We start from the raw sequence: 24,231 nt of genomic DNA on the forward strand, positions 1-24,231 counted from the left end.
AAAAGAGGCCTATCACCGCAAAACTTTATTGCAAAACAAACATTGCCATAAGGGGCTGGTGGGTGGGTCAAAATTGCTCCTTGTTCCGTCGAGGGCTCACGAGCAACGAGTGGGTGCAGCCTTCAGAGCACAGGAACAAGAGGACGCTTCTTCGGATTCCCGCTCTACTTATTCTTCTTCGGGAGGGCATGTACCCTCCTCCGGTACTCCTACTGGGCGTGGCCATCGGTGTAGGTGTCTAAGACAACCCCTCTTGGGCGGGAAAAGGCGCGCCCCGGCTACGCCGCTTCGGGCATGCCAGCCGAGACACGCCGCCCGCCCAAAATGGTTCCCCGGGAGGATCGGGGCACCCAACCATACGTTCGGGGGGACCGAGTGGTCGCCCCTTTCCATATGGCCGGGATGCCCGTCACCCCCTCCCAACACAATCCCCAAGGACGGGAAGTCGGACGCAGTTCTGAACTTTTGGAAGGCGGGAGGGAGTCACCCTCCCGGCCGTATTTATTAAAATATGAAACAAAATTTAAAACATTAAATAAAAGTTTCATAATCATGTACAATTTTACATTTATTACATTTCGATGAAGACATGTTCTTTGGCTAACCTTAACAAATCTCTAATACAAAGGTTTCCTAGCCGAGTCTAACATCCTGCAAATGCATACATTCTAAATTAAAATTGTACATCCTAGCATTAAGGGCCAACGGCAAGGTCTTAACCGGTGTCAGATCCCGACTACCAAAACTCTCGCCCTCACGGTGTGAGTGGCGGCGCATGCGCAGAGGACTGTACCCTCATTGCCAACTGTAATTTCCCTTGTCTTGTTGGGGGCCCCCCTTTCCGCTCGACGCCATCTTAAAGGTCGTCCGAGCTCCCGTGTGAGGTATCTGTAGGAAGGACAGCGTGGACTCCCCCCCCCATCCCCACACTCTCTATCCGCCGTCGCGGATATCTGGGCCCCGGGAAATTAGTAGGAGGGGCATATAGCTGCCTCCTCCCTTGGAAGGGGCCTATGGCCGTCTCCCCTTAGGCGACCCATCCTTAGTGGGTGCCGCCTCCCAGTGGGAGGGGCCAATGGCTGCCTCCCCCCGGGCGCTCCCATCCATAGTGGATGGCGCCCCCCTCTAGGGACCTTGAAGTTACTGCTCACCGATCATGACCTTACCGCCACAGGCCGGATAGTTGACCGGCTATCCGGCCCCCCCAAACTCCTCCTAAAGGTCATGCTTCCTCAAACCCCTTAGCCATGCTATGAAGTCTCCTATGAGTAAAACATTCCCCTCCCGGGACAGGTGAACCCCATCATTCAGATACATATGATCACCCCGAATACACCCATGAGGGATACTATGCAACTGCGCAGAGCGAAACAATCTACCAATTTTATTGTTAACCTTCTTCACCGAATGGTTCAGTGCTGACACCGAAAGGCCCCCCGCCATACTTTCCTGGGAATCATGTGGGACCAGGCAATCGTACACCCCGGGATTCTTTTTGCCAACCAGCTAACGGCAGACAAAACTTGCTTGAACAATACTCGCCTCCCCAGTGTCACCAAGTCATTGCCCCCCAGGTGTACTATGACTACAGATGGCGGTGACCTTTGCCGCCCTAAGAGATCCTCAACAAAAGATTTGAATTGGTCAATACAGAGCCCGCCCCTTCCGTGGAAGGCCACTCTGTACCCGTATTCCCCAGCTGCGCGAGTCGCGTCACCTGCTTTGAATACGTCCCCGGCACGCCTCACGTATGAGTGGCCCACGACCCATACCACTCTCTCCTCAGACGGTGATCCATGACCGCTGGTCTCCTGGTACTGGGTCGACTGCAAATTCCGCCCCGCATGATATGCTCGCAAAACTGTAATTCAAACAAAAGACAAGAAGCGTGAGTGCATGTCAATTGACTTACAACATGTGCAATCGCACATACCTTTTGAAGCAATTCGAGGACCATCGTCCCAACTGTTTCACTTCATCCGCACTTTGACCCCTGGCTGTAGCCTCAGTAGCCGCCCCTATCCTAAAGTAGTGGGTCCCGAAATCGCTTGAGTCCATGCCTGCGGCAGCGATTGTCAGTGCCAGCACCCTCTGAAACTGAAACCTCGTCAGTGGGGTGCCATCCCTGTGCGTCCGCAAACTCCCCCCCCACGTAGCAGCCCTCAGTGCCAAGTATTCCTCTATACACAGTATCGGGCACGTGGGGGACCCTCGCATGCGCTGCACAATAACACTGTTTCCCGTAGCCCCCTGGTCTGTCTTGGACCTGGCTATCGTCACTATCATTGAATCACCCCTAATTAGGACGTGATTCCTGCACAGGCCTCCCTCAACGTCTTTTTTATTCCTAGCAACCAGTTCGCTCACCTGCATCGCCCCATGGAATGCTAACGCGAAAGCTGCCCGGAACAAAACCGCCTCGAATTGGGAGGAGCATGTCTCGACTAGTTTTGCCATGAGTAGGGACAACCTTTCTAAGCCAATCGTGCGCCTCTCATCCTGCTTGCGACCCTCAAGGCGCTGCCAGCCGCGAAGGACTTTTCTCGCCAAAAAGGAACTTGTTGGGTCTTTTATGCCATGCACCTGCGCCATAAATGAAATGGCCGCCCTGTGCCTACTGGCCGTTGCCGCTGATCGGCCTTCTCGGTGTAGAGCCACCAAGAACCCCAGAAAGGACTCCTCCTGACCCCAGTTCTGACTCCCTGTTGGACCCAAAAATGTGCAATAGGAACGAAACGCTCCTTCGTATGCTTTCCTTGTCCTGGGGGCTAACCTTGCTGCCACGAGGTCTTGTAATCCGGGGCACCGATTAGCCAAAGCGCTTCGGGGAATGGTGCCGCCACTAGGTCCGCTGTAGGTAGATAACCCCTGAACGCCTGCATATGTGAACGAGAGAGTGCATCAGCTGCATGATTCAGTACGCCCGGCACATGTTTCGCCCTGAACTGTACATTCAGTCTCATGCAAAGCAGCACAACTTCCTTCAACAATCTCAAGATCCATTTGCAGCGTGCTGCCTGATTGTTAATGCATTCGACAACAGTCATATTATCAGACCAAAATACCACAGAGCGGTCTCTGAAATCGTCCGGCCATGCCATCAGAGCAACAAAAATAGGGAATAGCTCCAGGAACCCAATGTTACTTGTGAGACCGCAGGAGTGCCACCACGCCAGCCATGTTTGTGCCGACCATCTGTTACCAAAGATGGCGCCAAATCCCACGCTCCCCGTCGAGTCGGTCCACAAACCCAGCTCGTCCGAAGACGCTGGCGGCTTGTTCCACACTACTCGACCGTTGAAGTCCGCCAGAAATGCCAACCAAATGCGCATATCCTGGCGAACCTCTGCAGACAGTCTCGTGCGGTGGTGTCCTTCTTTGAGACCAACCATAGCTTGTGCAATAGAGCGTGAAAAGGGGGCGGGCCATTGGTATAACTCTCAAGGCAAAGTTAAGCTGACCCACTGTTTGCTGTAACTGGTGCAGGGTCACTTTCTCCTTACTAAGGCAAAGTTTCAGGGAAGCCCTAAATTTAGCTACCTTTCCCACCGGCAAACGGAAACAACCCTCCCCAGAATCAAGCTCAATTCCCAGAAACTCCAGTGAAGTAGATGGTCCCACCGTCTTACCTGGTGCCAATGGGACCCCAAACTCCCTCATGAGGATGCAAAAGTCCTGTAGCGCTTGTGCACATTTCGTGTCGCCGGCTGCTCCCAAGAACAGAAAGTCATCTAGATAATGCATAACATGCCTATGCCCTGTGGCCTCGGTGAATGCCCACTCTAAAAAACAGCTGAATTTCTCAAAATAGGCACAAGATATAGAGCAATCCATCAGCATGCATTTATCCATGTAATAACTCCCTTGGAATGCAAAACCTAGGAAACGCTGATCCTGTGGGTGTACCTGTGGGTGTACCGGGAGCAACCGGAACGCTGATTCGATATCTGATTTCGCCATCAGCGCCCCGGGGCCCAGGCGATTTAACATGGTGACGGCATCATCGAATGATGCGTACCGCACCGAACAAACTTCTGGGTCAATAGCATTGTTCACCGAGATTTTATATGGTCAGTGTGTCCCCCCCTTGCACCCTATCCATGTACCCATGCTCTATGTATGTTCATGTAATTCCCTTCCCGTGCCTGTCATACTATTGCCCCTGCATTTCCGTCTAATGTTAGCATGTCAGCTATTAGACCCTCCAGGAATTAAATGTTACTTCTGCACTGAGGCCTACGTTGCCAATGCATTTACACGGTACACGTTTTAATATCGAGAAACACACGTTTTCCTGGCCCAGCCGAGCCAGGCCCTGAATTCAGGCTCCGAGTCTTTTCCGTCTCTGAAAAGCTGCAGTTTAGGTATGCATCCCTGACCTCTCCCTTACTCCCTGCCCAGCCGAGAGGTGCCCGGCTTGGCCTGCCTGCCAAGACGGTATTTTGCCTACAGTTATCTGTTCAGCCTCCGCAAAAACACATTCCAGTCTAGTGAAATAGGTAAACATTTTCCGCCTGCAGAGCATAGGGCCTAGCCTTCCTGTCTCCATGCAAGTGATTTACTGAACCCGTTGCCATAGTAGGCCCCTGGCCCCACGTAATGCACGAAGAAATATATGTGCACATTAACATTCAGTGATGAACAGCCTTTACTCGAGAGACCTTTACTTCAGACTATACATCCTCTAAACACAAGATATCAGATATGCCAAAGGTACAGGTCGCTCTGACACCCCAGACTCCAGACTCCTCTACTAGTGCTAAAGTCACAGCCCCCCAGCTCTCCCCAGTTACACGTCAATGTCATGTCATGTTCAGTTACGCGCACATGTAGGGTAAAGGTTTCTGCTGATCCTGCAGTCCTCCTCTATGCATCCACCCACCTATGACACTCCTATGACTCATCTAGTGCACACTCTCGTGTACGCCTCTTTACACGCCTTCTTTTATGCCCATATGTTCTTATCTCTCTATGTTCACATTGCTCCGCCTGGAGAGTTCCGCCTACTGTATTCACTACAATTGTATGGTTTTACTATATATAATGTGTTATGTTAATAAAGTATGTGATTCCCTTCCTGAACCTTAGTGGTGATGGAACCCGATTCTCCCCCTGGCTCGAGCCATTGAAATAAAGCCCTTTTAACTTGGACACCACGGACTCTGCCTCTCCTTTTATGAGCTATCCTTATTGTTATTAATGTATAGAAAAACATCTAGGTAATTATATTTACCACATAAATCTGGCGCCCGAATAGGGACCAGTCCCCTTCCCTACGCGCCGGCGATGTAAGCGCAGCCCCTGACCCCTTCTATAGCCGTGACGGACCCATTCTGTGCACATCCGCGGGTTTTCCTGCTAACTCCCTCAGGCCCACGGAGGAGACGGTGACTGCGACGAGGCATCCACACGAGGCGGTGATGATTGCGGACCATCCCGACCAGAGCCCAAGCCGAGAGAGCAAGGTCCGAGGTATCCAGAGGCCCACCTGTTCCGAGGCGCATGCGCAGCAAGAAGCCGTAGCAGTCCAGTCCAGTATCGAGTTTCCGAGGCCTTCAGTTTTGCTTCCCGGTGAGTACCGTTGTTGGGGACGCATATAGACGGGTTCATTTCTTTGTGCCCGGTCAAGACGGGTCTGGGTACACAGATCCTTTAAAGACGTGTCCATTTAGGTGGATGCGGTAAAGACGTGTCCATTTAGGTGGATGCGGTAAAGACGTGTCTCTTTATGAGACCGGTATGTCTGTACTGTTCTAGCAGTGCATCCAGTATAGTATTGTATTTTGGGGTTATTAGTATTGTGTTACTCTGTGTACTAGGTAGTATCTGTTTCTGATGTTTTAATGCCGTGGTATGAATGATTGTTTGCAGTCTATTATTGTGCTTATTGTGTTCTCGTTCAAGCTAGTTCAAACATGCCGTTGTTTTCGAAATTACGTCAGATAGGAACCAGGAAAGGGATACTCGAAGAGGCAGTCCCAGTCCCGCCTAGGGACACTCCTGGACATTTCATGTATCATAAGCATGGCTTAGATGCCATACTATACTTAGATTTATGGGTGGACTACACAAAGGATCTGGAAGAAAAATATAGATGGCCTGTCTCAGGGACATGGGATGCTGATTGCATCATGAGAGTAGAGGAAGCACTTTAGAAAAAGAAAGCCAGACAATCCCAGAAAGATGCTATAGAATTGTGGCGTAAAGAAGCGCATAGAAGAACAGAGAAAGAAATTCAGAAAGCAGAGAGAAGTAGAGAAGCATCAGAAAAAGCCAAAGAAAAAGAACTACTAGAAGAAGGTGAACGGGTTAAAGCAGAACAATTAGACAGACAAAGAAATGCCTTTATTAAAGGCATGTATCCCCTACTCGCCGAGGGCCTACCTAGAGTGACCCCGGAAGTACCCAGTAACTTGCCGCGACCACTGATCCCGACTAAACTCCGTAGTCATAAACAGACCGCAGCGGACATTTTCCTTTCCTCCTATTTAGACGACGCTGCTCCAGCATATGTAAATGTAAATGTACCTCCTCCCAACCCTGTCGTTCCTGACAACCCTACTAATCCTCCTCCTAATCCTCCTGCCACAGTCCCTACCAATCCTTTTCAAACGCAACCACTGCAACCCGTCGTACAAGCATTACCAGCGGCAGCGCTGGCAGCAAAGACAGACTCAAGCCAGGGCGACTCAAGCCTAGGAGCAGCGGGTGGAGGCCCCTCCACCCCACCAACAATAAAACGAACACTACGAGATTTAGCACTACAACACACGCCAAAACCAGCGACATATGCAAACCTTAGACAGTACCTGACTGATTGTATATATGATCCAGTACCAGGTGAGGGTGCAATGCTGATATATTCAATACGTTTGAGACGCGTTGCAGACTATTTGATTATTCTACCAGACATGAAGGACCACTTAGATAAAATATACCATTTCATTAGAACGGGGGAGGGACCAGAAAGTATTCACGAGGCCATGGCACATAGGAAAGTGGAGCTTCAACGCATGCTCTTACAGTTTTTGGTTAATTGTTTGATCAGGGAACGAGACCAGCCAGATAAAGAAGTACCTAAAAGTATGCTGAACTGGAGTGATAATATAGCCATGGGTAAACATGATAAACAGAGTTGTGTAGAAAGCATGTACAGGAAAGTTCGTAAGGAAATTCTTGAGATACACAAGAAAGAACAAGCCGCGAGAGAAGCCGAGAAAGAGGACGACGAAGTCTCAGAGGACGATGATTTAGTAACTGAGGAGACAAGTAAAATACATTACGTAGGTAGGGATAGACCGTTTGATAGACCCATATGCCTAGAATACAGTAAACGTTCTCTCTCTCCAATACCAGAACGATATTCTCTTGAACATCTATTCCAAGCTACTGAGCAAGCACTGAAAAAACAAGTAGGTCATAGCGAACTTAGTACTATGCATGAACAGGAACTAGCCCGGTCAGCAGTTCAATGGGCTGGAAATTCCACCATATATAAAGATGACATAGTAGCGCAAACATTTTTGAGTCTTCCTCCGGAAGAACAGCGTTTAGCTGGTATTTACATGATTCAACACCTCATCACACTGTACAAAAGTCAGCATTCTGATCCAGGTCCCCTATATAAATTATTGGACGATTTACTCCTAGTAAGATGGAGAGGCCTAGGTACCGATTTAATTAATGTCATACTAGAACAACGACATAAGTACATGACTTTCCTGACTCCACGTTTTATTCCTGCTCCTCCCCGAGAAAGAAAGACCTTTTACATAGGCAGACAGAATCCCTTACGAGAGGTTCATCCCGTTAGAACTGAAGCGGGTACGCTTCAACGAGTATACGTTTACACACCCTTGACGAAAATTGAATTATTGGAAATGAAAAAATTACTACCCTGTCACGATAAAGATCCAGCAGGGTTCCACCGAGAATTAAAAGACATGCTCCGCATGGGGGAGTATACATATGCTGATACGATTAAAATGTTGAAAGTCCTATTGCCAGCAGGCATTTACGAAAAACTTAAAGAAAAAGAATGGGAGGTGGGAGAGAAAAAGATTAACTGGGCAGAATTAGAAAACGAAGATAATACACGAACCCCTGGTACTGGTCTCGGGGATAAAGCTAGAGAATTACCTGAGCTATTGATACAGGTTTTGCTGAGATTATTGACTACTAAAAAGGAAGATTGGGATGCTATTTCAGCCTGTAAACAGAAACAAGATGAAGACACTAGTGATTTTTATTCTAGATTCGAGAAATGTTTTCTTATTAATAGTGGCCTAAAGACAAGTAGTGAATCATACCCACATCTTTTTGAAACCAAATTAGTAGAGAATTCCTTACCACAGATCAAAAATAGAGTACTGAAAGTTGAGAGTACCTGGCAAGCAAATAGCCCTTCCCAAATGTTACAAATGTTACAGTACCACCAGAACCGAATTAGAGAAGAACAGGAACACGAAAAGAGACGCATGAAAGACACGAAAATGAAAGTACTAGTTGCCCAATCAGTTCCAGCTGCCGATGGTCAGAAAAAGGGTGCGGCACCTGTCAAAGGGAACTGCAACTATTGTAAACAGCCAGGTCACTATATAAATGAATGTGCTGTCCTGAAACACAATATAACTACAGGAAAGACGAAAGAAAGACCGCGTCCTCCTAGACAGGAACATATCCCGCAGAACACTCAAACTCCACAGAACCAGCCACAGACAGTAGCCGTACCCCAACCCATTGCTGCCACACAACATGTTACACAACAAATGTACCAGTATGCACAGTCAGACTACCCAGATTATCAACAGTACTCATGAAACAGCCTAGAGAGGGAGGTTGGCTTGACCCTTATTGAGGTTCCTGTAGATCAAGAGGGTCCCTATGTACATAGTCGTGTATTGGGAAAAGACAGAAAATTTCTGATTGACACAGGGGCGAGCAGAACTACCATCAGTCATGACGAGGTTCCAGGGGCACCCCTCTCAGGCTCACAGAATATTTCCCTGGGTTTTTCAGGAAAGCCTATTGTTAACGAAGTGTCAAAGCCAGTTTCCCTAGGAGTTGGTCCATTGTCCCGTACTACAGACTTGTTGCTTACGAAATCATGTCCAGAAAACTTGCTTGGTATTAAAACATTGAAAGAACTAGGAGCAGTGATTTGTTGTTCTCCGGAAGGAGTGAGATTGTTTTTACGTGATTTTAAAGGACATTATGTGTTGAGAGATTTTGACCCCAGACTTCAAAATGTACCACAGCATTTATGGGCGCAAGGTCCGACTGATGTAGGTTACATGCACAGTACACCATACCGTGTCACACTCAAGCAAGGAGTTGTACTGCCACGAATCCGACAATACAAGTTACCCCCTGATGCTGTAGTTGCATTACTGAAAATTGTTGACGAACTCATTGTACAAGGAGTGGTTGTAGAAACTGACTCCAATGTATGTAATTCTCCTATCATTCCGATCCTTAAACGAACTGACCCGAATGCACCACCGGTCTACAGACTAGTGACTGATCTCCGAGAATCGAACAAATGTATTATACCACAGTACCCAGTAGTCCCAGACATTTCCTCGCTATTGACTGCCATTGATTCCGAAGCGTCGTTCTTTACTGTAATTGATCTCAAGAACGCCTTCTTTAGTGTCCCGATCCATCCGGAAAGCCAATATCTTTTCGGATTCTGTTTAAATGGCCGAAGCTTCAAATTTACGAGAGCTCCCCAAGGGTTCACAGAAAGTCCTAGTATTTACAGTCAAGCATTAAAAAGACAACTAGACAGTATTCACATGCCTACTGACACTGCACTGCTCCAATACGTTGATGATCTTTTGATCACAGCGGGGACAGAACGAGAATGTGAACGTGCATCACTGACAGTCTTATACTTCCTGGCGGAAAAGGGACACAAAGTGTCCCCTTCAAAGTTACAAATCTGTGCCCAGCAAGTGGTATACCTTGGACACTTGCTGTCCAAGAGGGGTAGACAGCTGACACCAGACCGCATTCAGTTAATTGCACATCTTCCATAGCCCAAGACACAGAAGGAAGTACGGGCCTTCATTGGCCTCACTTCTTACTGCAGACAATGGATTCCTCAGTACGCATATCTAGCCAAACCACTCATACAATTGACAACACAGGAGGCAGCGACTTCGACTGTCCTCCCTTGGACCCAGGAACATACACTTGCTTTTGATGAACTGAAGAAAGCTTTATGTCAAGCACCAGTTTTAGCGACACCATGTTACAGTAAACCTTTTACACTTTTTGTCACTGAACGCGATGGTACAGCATTATCTGTTCTCACACAAGATCAAGCAGGAAAACACAAGCCTTGTGCTTACTTTTCTAGTACATTGGATCCAGTGGCCCAGGCTCTGCCTGCGTGTCTCAAATCCGTTGCAGCAACAGCCCTAGCAATCAGACAAAGCGATTCCATAGTGTTAGGACATCCCCTGACAGTACAAGTTCCACATTCAGTGGAAGTTCTCTTGAACAGGACACAGACACAGCACCTGACTATAGCGAGACTGACAGGATACGAACTGACACTGTTCCAGCCACACATAGAAATCAGACGTTGCAATACTCTAAACCCTGCTACACTTTTGCCCTCGAACACAGTAGACCCTGCACTGCATGACTGTGTAGAAGTCATTAACACAGTGACAAAGCCCAGACAAGACTTGACAGACATTGCATTGCCCGACCCAGACCTGACACTTTATGTGGATGGTTCATGTATGAGAACAAGCACAGGAGAGTTAGTGGCCGCATATGCAGTGACCACTGATACTGAAGTTATAGAAACACGACAAATTGACACCTTGTCTGCCTAAGCAGCAGAGCTCATCGCTCTGACCCAAGCCTGTATACGATCCAAGAACCTGAAAGTAAACATATACACAGATTCACAGTATGCCTTCGAAGTCGTTCACGACTTTGGAGTCCTTTGGCAAGAGAGAGGTTTTCTGACCTCCCATGGCGCCAAAATTCAACACGGTCCCCTTATACAAGCTCTGTTAGATGCAATACACCTGCCCACAGCAATAGCTATCATGAAGTGCAAAGCACATACTAAAGTCACAGATACTATTTCCCAGGGTAACGACCTGGCAGATAGAACAGCTAAACTTACAGCTCAGACTCAAACAGACATTCCAGTTGACACGACAAAGACGGATGTACCATCACTGACAAATTGCATGACAGTCAGGGATCCCTCACAAGATGTACTCGGCATACAGACACATGCCACTCCGGACGAAATCAAGAAATGGACTGAACAAGGAGGGGTCCAGACTGATCAGGGATGGATGACAAAGGGGAAAGCCACATGGTTTCTCCCCGACTCCATGGTTCAAGCTATTATAAATACAGCACATAGTCCAGCACACTTAGGAGAAAAAGCCATGTTAGACAGTATACAGAACATCTGGTTTAACAAGCATTTACGTGCAGCAGCCAAACAGAAAGTATGTACCTGTATGATCTGTTGTCAGTTCAATCCAGGCAAAGGCATTCCCGTGGAACAAGGTGGATTTCATCCTCCTGACCACCCTTTTGAAGTCCTCCAGATGGATTATATTCAGATGGACAGATGTCGAGGATTCAAGTATGTCCTCGTAGTTGTATGTGCCCTATCTAGATGGAGAGAAGCGTACCCAGTCCCAGATTACACTGCTGTGACCACTGCCAAGCAGTTGGTTCGTGAATTTTTCCCTCGATACGGCTTGCCCCGTGTCGTGTACTCAGATAATGGACAGCCATTCTCTTCTGAACTCATGAAACAAGTATCTCTCCTACTAGGGTACCAGTGGAAGTTCCATTGCGTACGACACCCCGAGGCAGCAGGCCTCGTAGAGCGACACAATCAGACTCTCAAAACCAAACTAGCGAAGGTCTGTGCAGAAAAAGGCGTGGATTGGATGGTAGCCTTGCCGGTTGCCCTCTTTTACATGCGTATGGTAGCTCATTCCAGAACCGGACTATCCCCGTACGAGGTGGTTTTTGGTAGACCGCCAAATATGTGGGGTACGCCCATGCCGCGCAAAATTACCGATGTCGACAGTAATATGCTGACAGATTACCTGGCTTCCTTGATGTCTGCACTACTCTCTTGTCGTTCACAGGTTGCCGCCGCTTTCCCAGACAACACCCAGGTTAAGGACCACGTCATCGTACCTGGAGACCTAGTCCTGGTGAGAAATTTTGACCGGTCGAGCCCCCTGGAACCACGTTGGAAGTCGCCGAAGCTTGTGCTACTGACCACGAGGACGGCTATCAAAGTAGAAGGACGTAAGGGCTGGATCCATGCCAACACTGTAAACGATTTCATGGAACCCAAGGAACTCTAATAAAGACACAGGACAATACTGATAGTACTAAAGATAGTACGGACTTTAAACCCCCTTTGCTAGAAAAGACTCCGCAACAGGAGTACCGACAGAAGTTACGATCTAGTAAGTCAGACAGCGTTTAATTGTTTAAGTCCCCCTCGGGTGAAGCGGTTAGACAGGTTCCTGACATGTATAAGATCGTAGACCCCAATAGTCAGAGAGATAGACAGAAAAATATGAAAGAAAAATACTGCAAAAACTTACGCAGTCGATGCATAATAACACTGATCATTATGTTTTTTCTAAGTATATCGATTATTTGTATAAGCTTGACGCTACATGTTTTCTTTCCTCCTCTTGGTTCACATGTACATTCTTCTTTCAATAACACTGTAGAGCACACATTCAGCGACCTGCCATCTCACGAATTATCCTATCGACTAGCACTGCGCAACAACACTTTTATTCGTATGTTACACCATACTCACCAGACTTGCAATGTAACAAATTGTTGGGAATGTGGCCGACTCCCACCTTACCAGAAAATGAAGGGAGCTCTGCCCCTCTTTCCTTATCCGTTTTCGCACAATGGTTCGTGCGGAGCATGGTTTGCTTTAATGTCATCACTAGACAGTGAGTCCGCAGTTTCCCAAGGCGATTGGATATGGGGAGACCTGAATACAGTTATGAATAAAGCATGTTTTCCAGACGAGGACGGTCTTCCCCAAAGGAAAGGAACTGATCTAGAAAACGAAGTGTATGAACAAGGAAATGCTTCCCTTAACTTTATGATTCTGAACGTCCAGTCCGAGGTAAATACTGGTTCTCCGTTTATAACAGTCTTACCAGTAAAAGGTGAATTATGTGTTAGAAAGAATGGTTCAGTACACCTTGGACACAGTGATTGTAATACTGTGGTCGAATTCAATGATAAAGGAAAGTCTACTTTCAAAGCTTCCCGCCATTCCTATTTCATTTGTGGTCAGACAGCTTATGTACGTCTGCCCTTAGACTGGGGTGGAACGTGTTATATTGCGTTCCTACTGCCACCAGTTTTTCTAGCTCCATCCCATTATCACCGAGATTCCCAACTCGTACATGTAAGACATAAGAGGGAGATCGAATCCCCAATTGTCGATCAGACTGAGACAACATGGGAGCAATATACAGATTTCAATAAAGGATTCTTTTTCTTCGTAGGCCCCGTCCAAAACAGTAAATTAATACGCAGATTAACAAGAACACTGGAAGCAGTAGTGAATGAGACTACTTCTGCCTTAGGTAACCTGACCGAAGAGCAGTCTGCTATGAGACTTGCTGTTCTTCAGAACCGCCTTGTTCTTGACGTCATCCTGGCCGATAGGGGCGGAGCTTGTAGAGTGATCGGCTCCAGTTGTTGTGTGTTTATTTCTAATAACGCACCATCAGTGTATGCAGCAATAACAAGGCTCCATAAGATAGCTCATCAGATACACCAGAATCCTGGCACCTGGACGTGGTCCGGCTGGCTCTGGAGTGTGATATCAGCCTGGGGATGGAAAGTACTGTCCTTCCTAGGAATGGTCCTGCTCATAGTATTCAGTTGTTGTCTCTGTCTGCAATGTGGCCCAGCGATTTGCGGCTTGTGTGCCACTGCTTGTATTCCCCGTCCACGTTCCCGTTCCCGTACACGTATGAGAAAAGACGAGCAAATGATGCTATATGAACAGATAGATGGTCTCATGAAAATAGATATATCCTAAAGGGCGCAGTAGGGGACAAGGAGGGAATGAGGAAACAAAAATTTTATATGGTCAGTGTGTCCCCCCCTCGCACCCTATCCATGTACCCATGCTCTATGTATGTTCATGTAATTCCCTTCCCGTGCCTGTCATACTATTGCCCCTGCATTTCCGTCTAATGTTAGCATGTCAGCTATTAGGCCCTCCATGAATGAAATGTTACTTCTGCACTGAGGCCTACGTTGCCAATGCATTTACACGGTACAGGTTTTAATATCGAGAAACACACGTTTTCCTGGCCCAGCCGAGCCAGGCCCTGAATTCAGGCTCCGAGCCTTTTCCGTCTCTGAAAAGCTGCAGTTTAGGTATGCATCCCTGACCTCTCCCTTACTCCCTGCCCAGCCGAGAGGTGCCCGGCCTGGCCTGCCTGCCAAGACGGTATTTTGCCTACAGTTATCTGTTCAGCCTCCGCAAAAACACATTCCAGTCTAGTGAAATAGGTAAACATTTTCCGCCTGCAGAGCATAGGGCCTAGCCTTCCTGTCTCCATGCAAGTGATTTACTGAACCCGTTGCCATAGTAGGCCCCTGGCCCCACGTAATGCACGAAGAAATATATGTGCACATTAACATTCAGTGATGAACAGCCTTTACTCGAGAGACCTTTACTTCAGACTATACATCCTCCAAACACAAGATATCAGATATGCGAAAGGTACAGGTCGCTCTGAAACCCCAGACTCCAGACTCCTCTACTAGTGCTAAAGTCACAGCCCCCCAGCTCTCCCCAGTTACACGTCAATGTCACGTCATGTTCAGTTACGCGCACATGTAGGGTAAAGGTTTCTGCTGATCCTGCAGTCCTCCTCTATGCATCCACCCACCTATGACACTCCTATGACTCATCTAGTGCACACCCTCGTGTACGCCTCTTTACACGCCTTCTTTTACGCCCATGTGTTCTTATCTCTCTCTGTTCACATCGCTCCGCCTGGAGAGTTCCGCCTACTGTATTCACTACAATTGTATGGTTTTACTATATATAATGTGTTATGTTAATAAAGTATGTGATTCCCTTCCTGAACCTTAGTGGTGATGGAACCCGATTCTCCCCCTGGCTCGAGCCATTGAAATAAAGCCCTTTTAACTTGGACACCACGGACTCTGCCTCTCATTTTATGAGCTATCCTTATTGTTATTAATGTATAGAAAAACGTCTAGGTAATTATATTTACCCCTTGGGGCAGACAGGTTATGGATCAGCCTAAACTCCCCCGGGTCCTTCTTCGGGACCACCCCTAATGGGGAACAGATGAAATCCGCCACTGGCGGGCTCTGAAAAGGCCCTGCCACTCGCCCAAGACTCACTTCTTTTGCAATTTTTCTCTCTACCACACTTGGATTATGATGCGCTGATAGCTGGTTTTTACAAAAAGGTTCCCCTCGAAAATCCCCCGCCGGGATGTGGAAGCCGTATAAGAATCCCATCCTCAACACCCCAGCGGAGACATGATCAGGGTATTTCTTTTACCAAGGAGTCATAGCCATGAGATCAACGGGTGTAGGCAATTGGTCACAACGATCAGCCTCACTCCTGCTTGGAGCCTCCCTTTCCTCCCCCCCGTTATTTTTGGATCTACATGAACTCTCCGGGTGTGAGGAATTCCCACAGCCCGCACACACATGCTTGAACCTACATGTTCCTTGCGGTCTGTTACAGTTGCCTCGATTGAAGCCCCAACAGACCCCCCGCTTTCCACCATTCCCGCCGGTTTTCGGCTGGTGATCACCACCGGCGCCTGCTCGAAAGGGCACCACGGGCTTTTGGCGGGAAACCCCCGACCCACTCCCGCCTGGCGAGGATGTCCCTGCCGTCCCAGGCAGGAGCTGCTTATGCCAAGAGATTGAGTCGAGGCAGTCCCATGTCAGAGAGGAATCATACTCTTTCGCTTTACGGAATTTCATGTCGTACCCTTTCCATTCCTCCCCCTCATACATTTCATAAAAATCCATTATACAAGTTTGATAACAAGACAGTTCAGTCAATACCTCGGGCTTACGTTCGCCAATAATCGCAGTAAACATTGCAAAGGCCTTCGCCCAATTTGTTATCGTCTCCTCCACCCTAAACTCCGCCATTTTGGCACGCCAGACGCTCGGGTGCCACAAATCTTTCTGTGATTTAGCATATTCCATCTCGCGATGGTCAGTTAATAACGAAAACATATTGACATACTTGTCTGCCCATTTCAATTCTTTTGTGGCAATCGGGATATGTTGTACAACCCTCTCCCGCCTTGAGGGTAATGAGCCCTCCCCCGCCAGCGGCAAAGCGAGCTTACCCGGTTCGGTTGTTGTTCCCGCCGTTTTCCCGCGACCAGCCGCCGGTCCTTCCGGTATCACCTGTGGGGAAACAAGAGGAAGATTCGCCTGCGCGGCATCTCGTGACTGCCGCAACTGCTGGATTAGTAACTTGGCCTCTTGGGCCGTGTCTCCGGGCACCGTAGCACCCCCTGCCTTCTTATTGAGCCATGCGGCCAACTGGGTGGCCAATTCAGGAGGCATATCCTCATCGTTAGCGGGCGTAATCACAACCGGGATCGGTTGACCCGCGTCTGGGATTGGTACCGGGTCATTTGCTGGTGTGACAGCTGGCACCTCAGGGACCGGAACCTCCCCTGCAACCGCCCTCCTCTTGACCCGTTTCCCTCTACCCTCTGGGAGGATTCCCGGCAAGGCCGGGCCTATTACCTTCTTAGGGTTACCAGGCTTGTTCATTGCAGCCAGTTGCTTTTTGACGACCGCCAAATCTCGACCAAGCGCTGGGACTTGTCCGACTTTTCGTTCCATGCCCGCTCTACGTTTCACCAACATGCGTAGCACCTTGTCTGTCTCGGAACCCTTTCCTTCCTTCTTGCCAGACATGGTTTCGATTATCCGCTCCGAGTTGATCAACACGGTCCTGGATTCTTCGCCTTAAAGCCGCTGAAAGAGAAACACAAGAATTACAAGTTCTCAAAATTGCTCCTTGTTCCGTCGAGGGCTCACGAGCAACGAGTGGGTGCAGCCTTCAGAGCACAGGAACAAGAGGACGCTTCTTCGGATTCCCGCTCTACTTATTCTTCTTCGGGAGGGCATGTACCCTCCTCCGGTACGCCTACTGGGCGTGGCCATCGGTGTAGGTGTCTAGGACAACCCCTCTTGGGCGGGAAAAGGCGCGCCCCGGCTACGCCGCTTCGGGCATACCAGCCGAGACACGCCCCCCGCCCAAAATGGTTTCCCGGGAGGATCGGGGCACCCAACCATACGTTCGGGGGGACCGAGTGGTCGCCCCTTTCCAGGAGAAGTGGATCAAGTGGATGCCAGGAAGACAATGAATTGTGCAGGATGGTAAACTATGTGCAATCACATTGATCTAGGAGGAAACGGTTTGAAGAAGAGGAACTGAGTTATGACTGTGTTCTTCCACAGATATCTTGGCTTTGGAAGATTTTCAGAGGAAGGATACTTGGCAGGGCCCTTAAGCTTGAGGGTGATAGAGCGTCATGATATTCCGAAAATTATAGGGGTGCAACATAATCGTGGATAGTCCACACCCGCATATATTATTGTGTTGTATTAAAAAGTGGTCATTAGAAATGTGGGGTAATAACGAAATGTGTCAGTAAAATGATAGAAAATTATTTCATGCCATCAAGAGGGTAAAATCGTATTTAGATGAAATTACGAAATTCTTGATGCACATTATATAAAATGCATAATGAAGTAGTTCATGTGTAGTGTAATGCATTAGATTTAAACGTGCATCATATTAAAGTCTGCACACGTACAGATGAATAATTGTGCCTTAACGTGTTGCAGTGTAGTACTTGCAGATGTAACATTAGTTAATGCGTGTAAATAATTCTTGATGAGTAAAAGCCTAAATGAATGTTCACGTTTGCTCTGAAAGGCCTTTTAGTATTGTCTTATATTAGCTGAATTGTGTAGGTCGAATTGTGCTTTCCCTGGAAAAGCTTTCATTTGGAGGTAGTCAGCAAAATTCAGGTGCGCGCAAAGTTGTTCTGTTCTCAGGATTCTGTTGCAGGTGCAAGGACACCGTTCACGTTATTTAGACTAACGCCTTTTATTTTAGGAGATAGGTATGGAGGAGACCCACAGTAAAGTATACTGGAATGGCAATAATTGGAAGAAGCCTGAGACCCAAGGACATACCAACCGTTGCTGGACGGAGTACAAGTCTTGGTGGAAAATTACCTATGAGAGGTGCCGGGCCAGAGGAGGTGTTTCAGGGGCGTGTTCTATCGATTGCGCATTTGTATTGGGGACAGTGCCCCGAGGGAGGAGAGAGCAGAGAACCGTTAGAGGGCAGAATGAAGGGATTGATTCTTAGAAAAGAGACTTAGAACGAAATCTGTAGCTTTGGCAACTGCCCCTTACAATGTGAGTGTACTCCTTAGGAAGTCTTCACGAGCTGACTCATTTTCTTGACTTTGCCTGGGAATTGCTAAGTAGGGATGTCACTTTAGTGATAGTGTAGGGATAGATTAATGGATTTCTTGTGCAGCCACTAATGAAGACTAACTTGGATGTAAGCTGAATCAATGAAAGTTGGTACCTTAGGTGGCAGTATTGCCGGGGTGAATTTTTAGTCTTTTTAAACTATTTATTGTATAATCAAGAATTTTATCGAGTGGTTGATTTAATCTCATCTGATCCATTTTATGTTGTAAATTGGACATATTTTATATATCCTCACCTCTATGTATTATGTATTAACTTTTGTGATTTTCTTTAAATCGAAATAAAGTTTGACTGACTGATTAACTTAGATGTTGAAGCTGTTATTGCTTTTTTTATATTTTTGAAGATGCTCATTCTTTTTATGCTGCCCCGAATTAGACTGGTGCGTAGGATGAACTTTGTATTAGTGCCTATGTATTTCTTCAACCTCGTTATTAGGTTCTTGTATGTTCAGTTATTTTTGGCTTTATAATAAACCTCCCTCGAATTGGAATTCGTGGCCAGTGATCCTTCCTGAGCCTAAATTGATTGGTCCATACAGTCTAGTTGCGAATAGATTGGATTTCTCCCCTTACTACTTTTCAGCAGGTAATAAAGGTCCAGTCGACTGAGAATTCTCAGAGAAATCCGGCGTCATCAAGGGTGAGAATTCCGCTCATGTTGAATGATGGCACATAGGTCTGAGTGACATGAAAAGATGGAAAGGATACATCAGAGCTGATTTTTTGATAGTTCAATCTGGAACACACGGATGTGGAAGTAATGGTGACACAGTGTGTAGCTTGTACTCGAATAATAAGGCACAGAAGACTGTGTAATATATGACCCAAGATGTGAATTACCTTTGCAAAGCTTTCTAGAAGGCTACTCTTAATGTACTAGTGCTGTTGCTGGGCTGATGCATGACCTGGTTTTCCTAGCCCCTTTTTTTCATTTGCTAGAATTTACACCTTGAGACTAAACCTGCTTGGCGCTTGCCTGGATGTATGCCTGGTTTACTATATAGGTATTGGTGAGCCTTTCATCCTTTTTGACATGACAATGGCCTTTGCTAGTTGGACTGCCTCCATTATTATTAGTGGAAATTATAACTTCTGTACATGTACATATCTAGACTCTTTTATCAGACTTTCTTGTAGTTACACATCCAGCTGATGAGATCTCTTGGAAAACTATGCTTTAAGGATTTATGGGATTGGCTTTATGCAGATAAGACAGTTTATACACTTTAATCTGCCCGGCTGGTCACTACCCATATATTGATGCATTGTTAGCACCAACGCTTACCCTTGAAGTCTCTGTTGTCACCCTACTCCCTAATGTGATTTTGAGCCATTTTCCTGCGCCCCATGATTTAATCTGTGATATTATGATTCTACCTCAAAGCTAGTATTTTGAGGAGAGGCTTTTGGCAAATTTGGGTTTTCGTGAATTACTTTGAGAAAAGATTGTCCACTTTTATGAAATTTACCATGGATTCAGCCTCACCTACAACTGTGTAGGATTCAGTGAAGCAAATTTCCAGGGTGTTACTATTTCTTATTCTGTTTATTTATAATTCCTGAATTTCAGATTAGAGTTGCATGGGAAATATGTACTTCCTTGGAAATTGGGCATGCAGAAATGTATTGTAACAATTCTGTATAAGCGACACAAATATTGTCAGCTCAAATGATGGATTTGTTTGAGGGGCCCGTCCATGCTATAGTAATTGCATTGTTCATCAAGCATTTTCTTTCATTGCTGAACCATTAAAAGGTTGGAAGAAACCATTTGAAAGATGATTATAGTTCACCAGCTGATTTGTTTGTACAACCAGTTGAGGTAATGAAGGTCTCTAAGGAGTAATACTCACACCTCTATACATAGAATAATGATGTTAATGATAACGATTGCCTAGCATATTCATGCCCAACCGTCTGTCATAAGAATGACAGTATTTTGGGCTGTCACCCAGTGGATTTCCTTAGCCCACAAATGCTTTCTGTAAAAAAACAACAGCTTCAGTGGGGGCTGGATGACGATGTATCTTATTGTGAAGGACCTTGTTGGCTTCAGCTTTGGACCTTATGGTACTGAAAGACTTTGAGCCTCAAAAAAGTAGGCTATGTCCCAAGGTAAAAACAATCACTGATGTGACCAGGGCCTGCCAGCAGCATGAAATATGGTGGGGAGCGATGGAGCAAGACTCACCACAATTGCTGCGTCACTTCTCTTCTCTCCCAGCAGGATCCTGGACAAGTAGTAAAGGGAAGGACTTCCTTCCATTCCAAAGAAAGGCATTTCCAACCAACCCTGGAGCTGCTCTCATGCTGTTTTCAGCATGAGAGCAGCTCCAGGATTGGTTGAAGCAGGCTAACCCAGCGCTCATTTTCAGGCTAGGGGCCAGTGCCAGCAATCCCCAAGCTGTTACAAAGTGCTGGGATTGCTGGGTCTGCAGTGCACATGTCGGGCTAGGCATTTTAAGACAGCCGGCGAATCCAATATGCGCACTAGGAGGGGCTGTAACTTATCCTGTAATTGCAGGATCCAGCCAGCTCCCTGCCCTCACACTGCAGTGGCAACGTAAAATGGCATTGATATGCCTTTTTATTTATGTGTGTTTACCTGCTGTGCTCACAGCAGGCGGGGTGACTGCCCTCAGCCCTTTAGGAAGAAAGCCTCCTGGGTGCGACCCACTTGGTGAGGCTCATCTTAGCTCCATTGCGGACAGCCCAAAATCATTTCTGGTTCAACTGCAAACTTATACTATAGAATGGTGCTTTATTTTTTTCTAGGTGCTTTTTGTCTTAAAATTCAGAAATTCCCATTATCCAATCCAATTGTAATTGTTTTACTGCCTTTAAATGTTTAGCTGCCTAAAATTGTTTTGCTGCTTTTTTGTCCATTACTCCTTTCTCCATTTTTCTAAACTGATTTGAGATTGGGATTGGGTTCTTTCCTTGACTGTAACATTGTTGGTACTGCCTGAAGTATAACCTGCTTCCCCTCGGCAGTACGTTGGAGGATTTATGACTGGTTAGTATCATAAGAACATACCCTTGAACTTGCAATTTGCAATGTTTTTTAAGAGTATATTTTTATTATGTGAGTGTGTCAGAGAACCATGGCATCATACATTTAATATTTTATATGTGTAGGCATACACATTCAGACACAAACCTAGACATACACACAAACCACATTAATTTACGTTACAAAACACTACATTTTACTTTTACAAATATTTACTGATGCCCTTGAATTCTTCCTATCATCTTCCTGAATGCCCCTTTGACCTCATCATTTCTTATACTATACACAAAAGGGTTAAGAAAAGATGTCACCATGGAGTACATTACACTTACCCATATGCTCTTATCAGGCGTAAAGACTGCTGATGGCCAAACATATGTAAAAAGTAAAGACCCATAAAATAGGGATGTGGAGGTGAGGTGGGAGAGGCAGGTGGAGAAAGCTTTTGTTTTTCCAGTGGAGGACTTGAGTCTCAGAATGACTGGAGCTATCTGGCTATAGGAGATAGCAATACAAAGAAAGGGAGTTCCTATGAATACAGTTGCCTCAGTGGACAGTACAAGCTCATTGATGGTGGTGTCTGAACATGAAAGCTTCAGAAGTGGTGGGATATCACAAAAGTAGTGTTCAATTTTGTTGGAGCCACAAAAGACTAACCTGGAAGTCAAGACACTGTGCAGTGCTGAATGTAGGGATGAAGCCACCCAAGTGCAGGCTATTAGTGATATACAGAACTTCTTTGACATGAATCGTGCATAATGAAGCGGATGACATATCGCCATGAATCGATCAAAGCCCATTATTCCCAGCATGTAACTGTCCATATTGCCAAACGAAAGGAAAAAATGCAACTGTGTGATGCAAGCAGAGAAAGAAATTGTCCTCTTTGATGTCACCAGGTCTATTAGCAGCTTGGGCACTGTGATAGTTGTGAGGCAGATGTCGACACAGGCCAGGATGCTCAGAAAGAAGTACATTGGTGTGTGGAGTCTAGAGTCTATCTTGATAAGAAGGATGATTGTCAGGTTTCCCAGCAGAATGCTTATATACATAGCAAGGAAAATGAAGAAGAGGAGCAGCTGTTGTTCTGGGCGACTAACAAAGCCCACGAAGATGAATTCTGTGACGACGCTCCTGTTTCCATGCTCCATAGTGGTGCAGAACTGGAATGAACAGTGTGATTAGTAGCCCAATAGCAACTTGCCCCTTTTGTTTGCCTACATCACATCGCATTAACCAACAACCACCCAGCATCCTCTTCTATTAATACAGACCATATACAGAGCTCCGCTGCCTTTTGGTCAGTTTCGGGTGCATATATTCATACATACATACATACATACATACATACATACATACATACATACATACATACATACATACATTCATACATTCATACATACATACATACATACATGTATACTTGCCTTCATGGAGGCATTTCCCTTCCATTGGCCAATGATTAACTATTGTCAGAATACCAAGCACTTACCTTTCTGAGATTTACATTTTTTTAGTTTCTCATTCAAAATCCAAAATCTGGGAACATTTGTGCCCCCCACATTTAGCCTTTGTACTTAAGAAACACCGCCCCATTCACTGATTTACTGACCAAGATTCATGTTTATGTTGGTACTTGAATGAGGCAAAACCACTGGAACCCTTGAACAAATCACACTGTACCATTATCAGAACACTTCACACAGTAACTCCGAGGTTCCTAAAGAAAGTGAAAGCTACCAAGAGTTGCCTAGTAAGGATCTGAAACAAATTAACAAAGCTTTAAAGCCTGGGGTCAAAATGTGGAATCCTGGTGGAAATAATGCCAGAGTTTGATACACCCAGTTTTAAAGCGTATATAGGGGCTCACCGGTTAGAGGCGGCAGACCCGAGAGCAGAGGACGGCCCGGGACCAGGGTTCGATTCCCAGCGCGGCAGGTATCTGGACCAGGGTCAGCGGACTCGATAATTCTCTCGCCTCGGTGCCCACTCTGATCAGCGATCACACTCGGCAACTCTGGGCATTAGCTTGCCTCATCTTCACTAACGGCCCCACCAGACCGCTGGGGATGCCTGGTCTCACCCTGGAGATACCCATTAAGGGAACATCTCTCAGGGAAGCCAGGAAGGGTTTCGCAGCGGTCGAAGCGCCTTGGGACCCTCCGGGTAAGTAGTGCGCTATATAAATGCCTATACATTTACATTTACACATCTCTATTCAGTGCAAAAATGGAAATTATGTCACTCAGTGAAGCAAGTCTCATATTAAAAATTTCTAGCGTGGTCAGATATTAGAAGCAATAAAGAAATGTTTTCTTGTGCAGCGTCAACACTATTACACTGGTAATAGCCAGCGTCGAGAATTCCTTCCGATTGGTTGCCTCCTGCCACTTCAGCTACTCTGTTAGCTTTCCATGCTATATCTAGGCAGGATCCTCAAGCATCCCTCAACTCCCTTAAATCTGGCTCGCCAGCTGATCCTTGCCCGGCTAAATTGCTAGCCAGGGCCTCAGAGGTGATCAAATCAGAGTTGAACAGGCTGATTAATCTATCTCCAACATCAGCCACTGTACCTCCAGCCTGGAAACAAGCAAAAATTGTCCCTCTGCTGAGAAAACATAC

At 46.5% G+C, this 24,231-nt stretch overlaps 1 protein-coding gene across 1 annotated transcript; it reads right to left on the reverse strand.

The window, feature by feature from the left end:
* Nucleotides 1-21,821: 21,821 nt before the first annotated feature.
* LOC147660895 (olfactory receptor 1f45-like) lies at nucleotides 21,822-22,760 on the reverse strand. The gene has a single exon (XM_086951440.1). The coding sequence runs from the start codon at nucleotides 22,758-22,760 to the stop codon at nucleotides 21,822-21,824; it is 939 nt and encodes a 312-aa protein (XP_086807566.1).
* Nucleotides 22,761-24,231: the final 1,471 nt, after the last annotated feature.

This window comes from Lissotriton vulgaris, unplaced genomic scaffold (assembly GCF_964263255.1).
Source record: "Lissotriton vulgaris unplaced genomic scaffold, aLisVul1.2 SCAFFOLD_4287, whole genome shotgun sequence".
NCBI lineage: Eukaryota > Metazoa > Chordata > Amphibia > Caudata > Salamandridae > Lissotriton > Lissotriton vulgaris.

Bases quoted from the DNA above. Each gene is read 5' to 3' on its own strand.
- LOC147660895 (XM_086951440.1), bottom strand. From the start codon at position 22,760: ATGGAGCATGGAAACAGGAGCGTCGTCACAGAATTCATCTTCGTGGGC.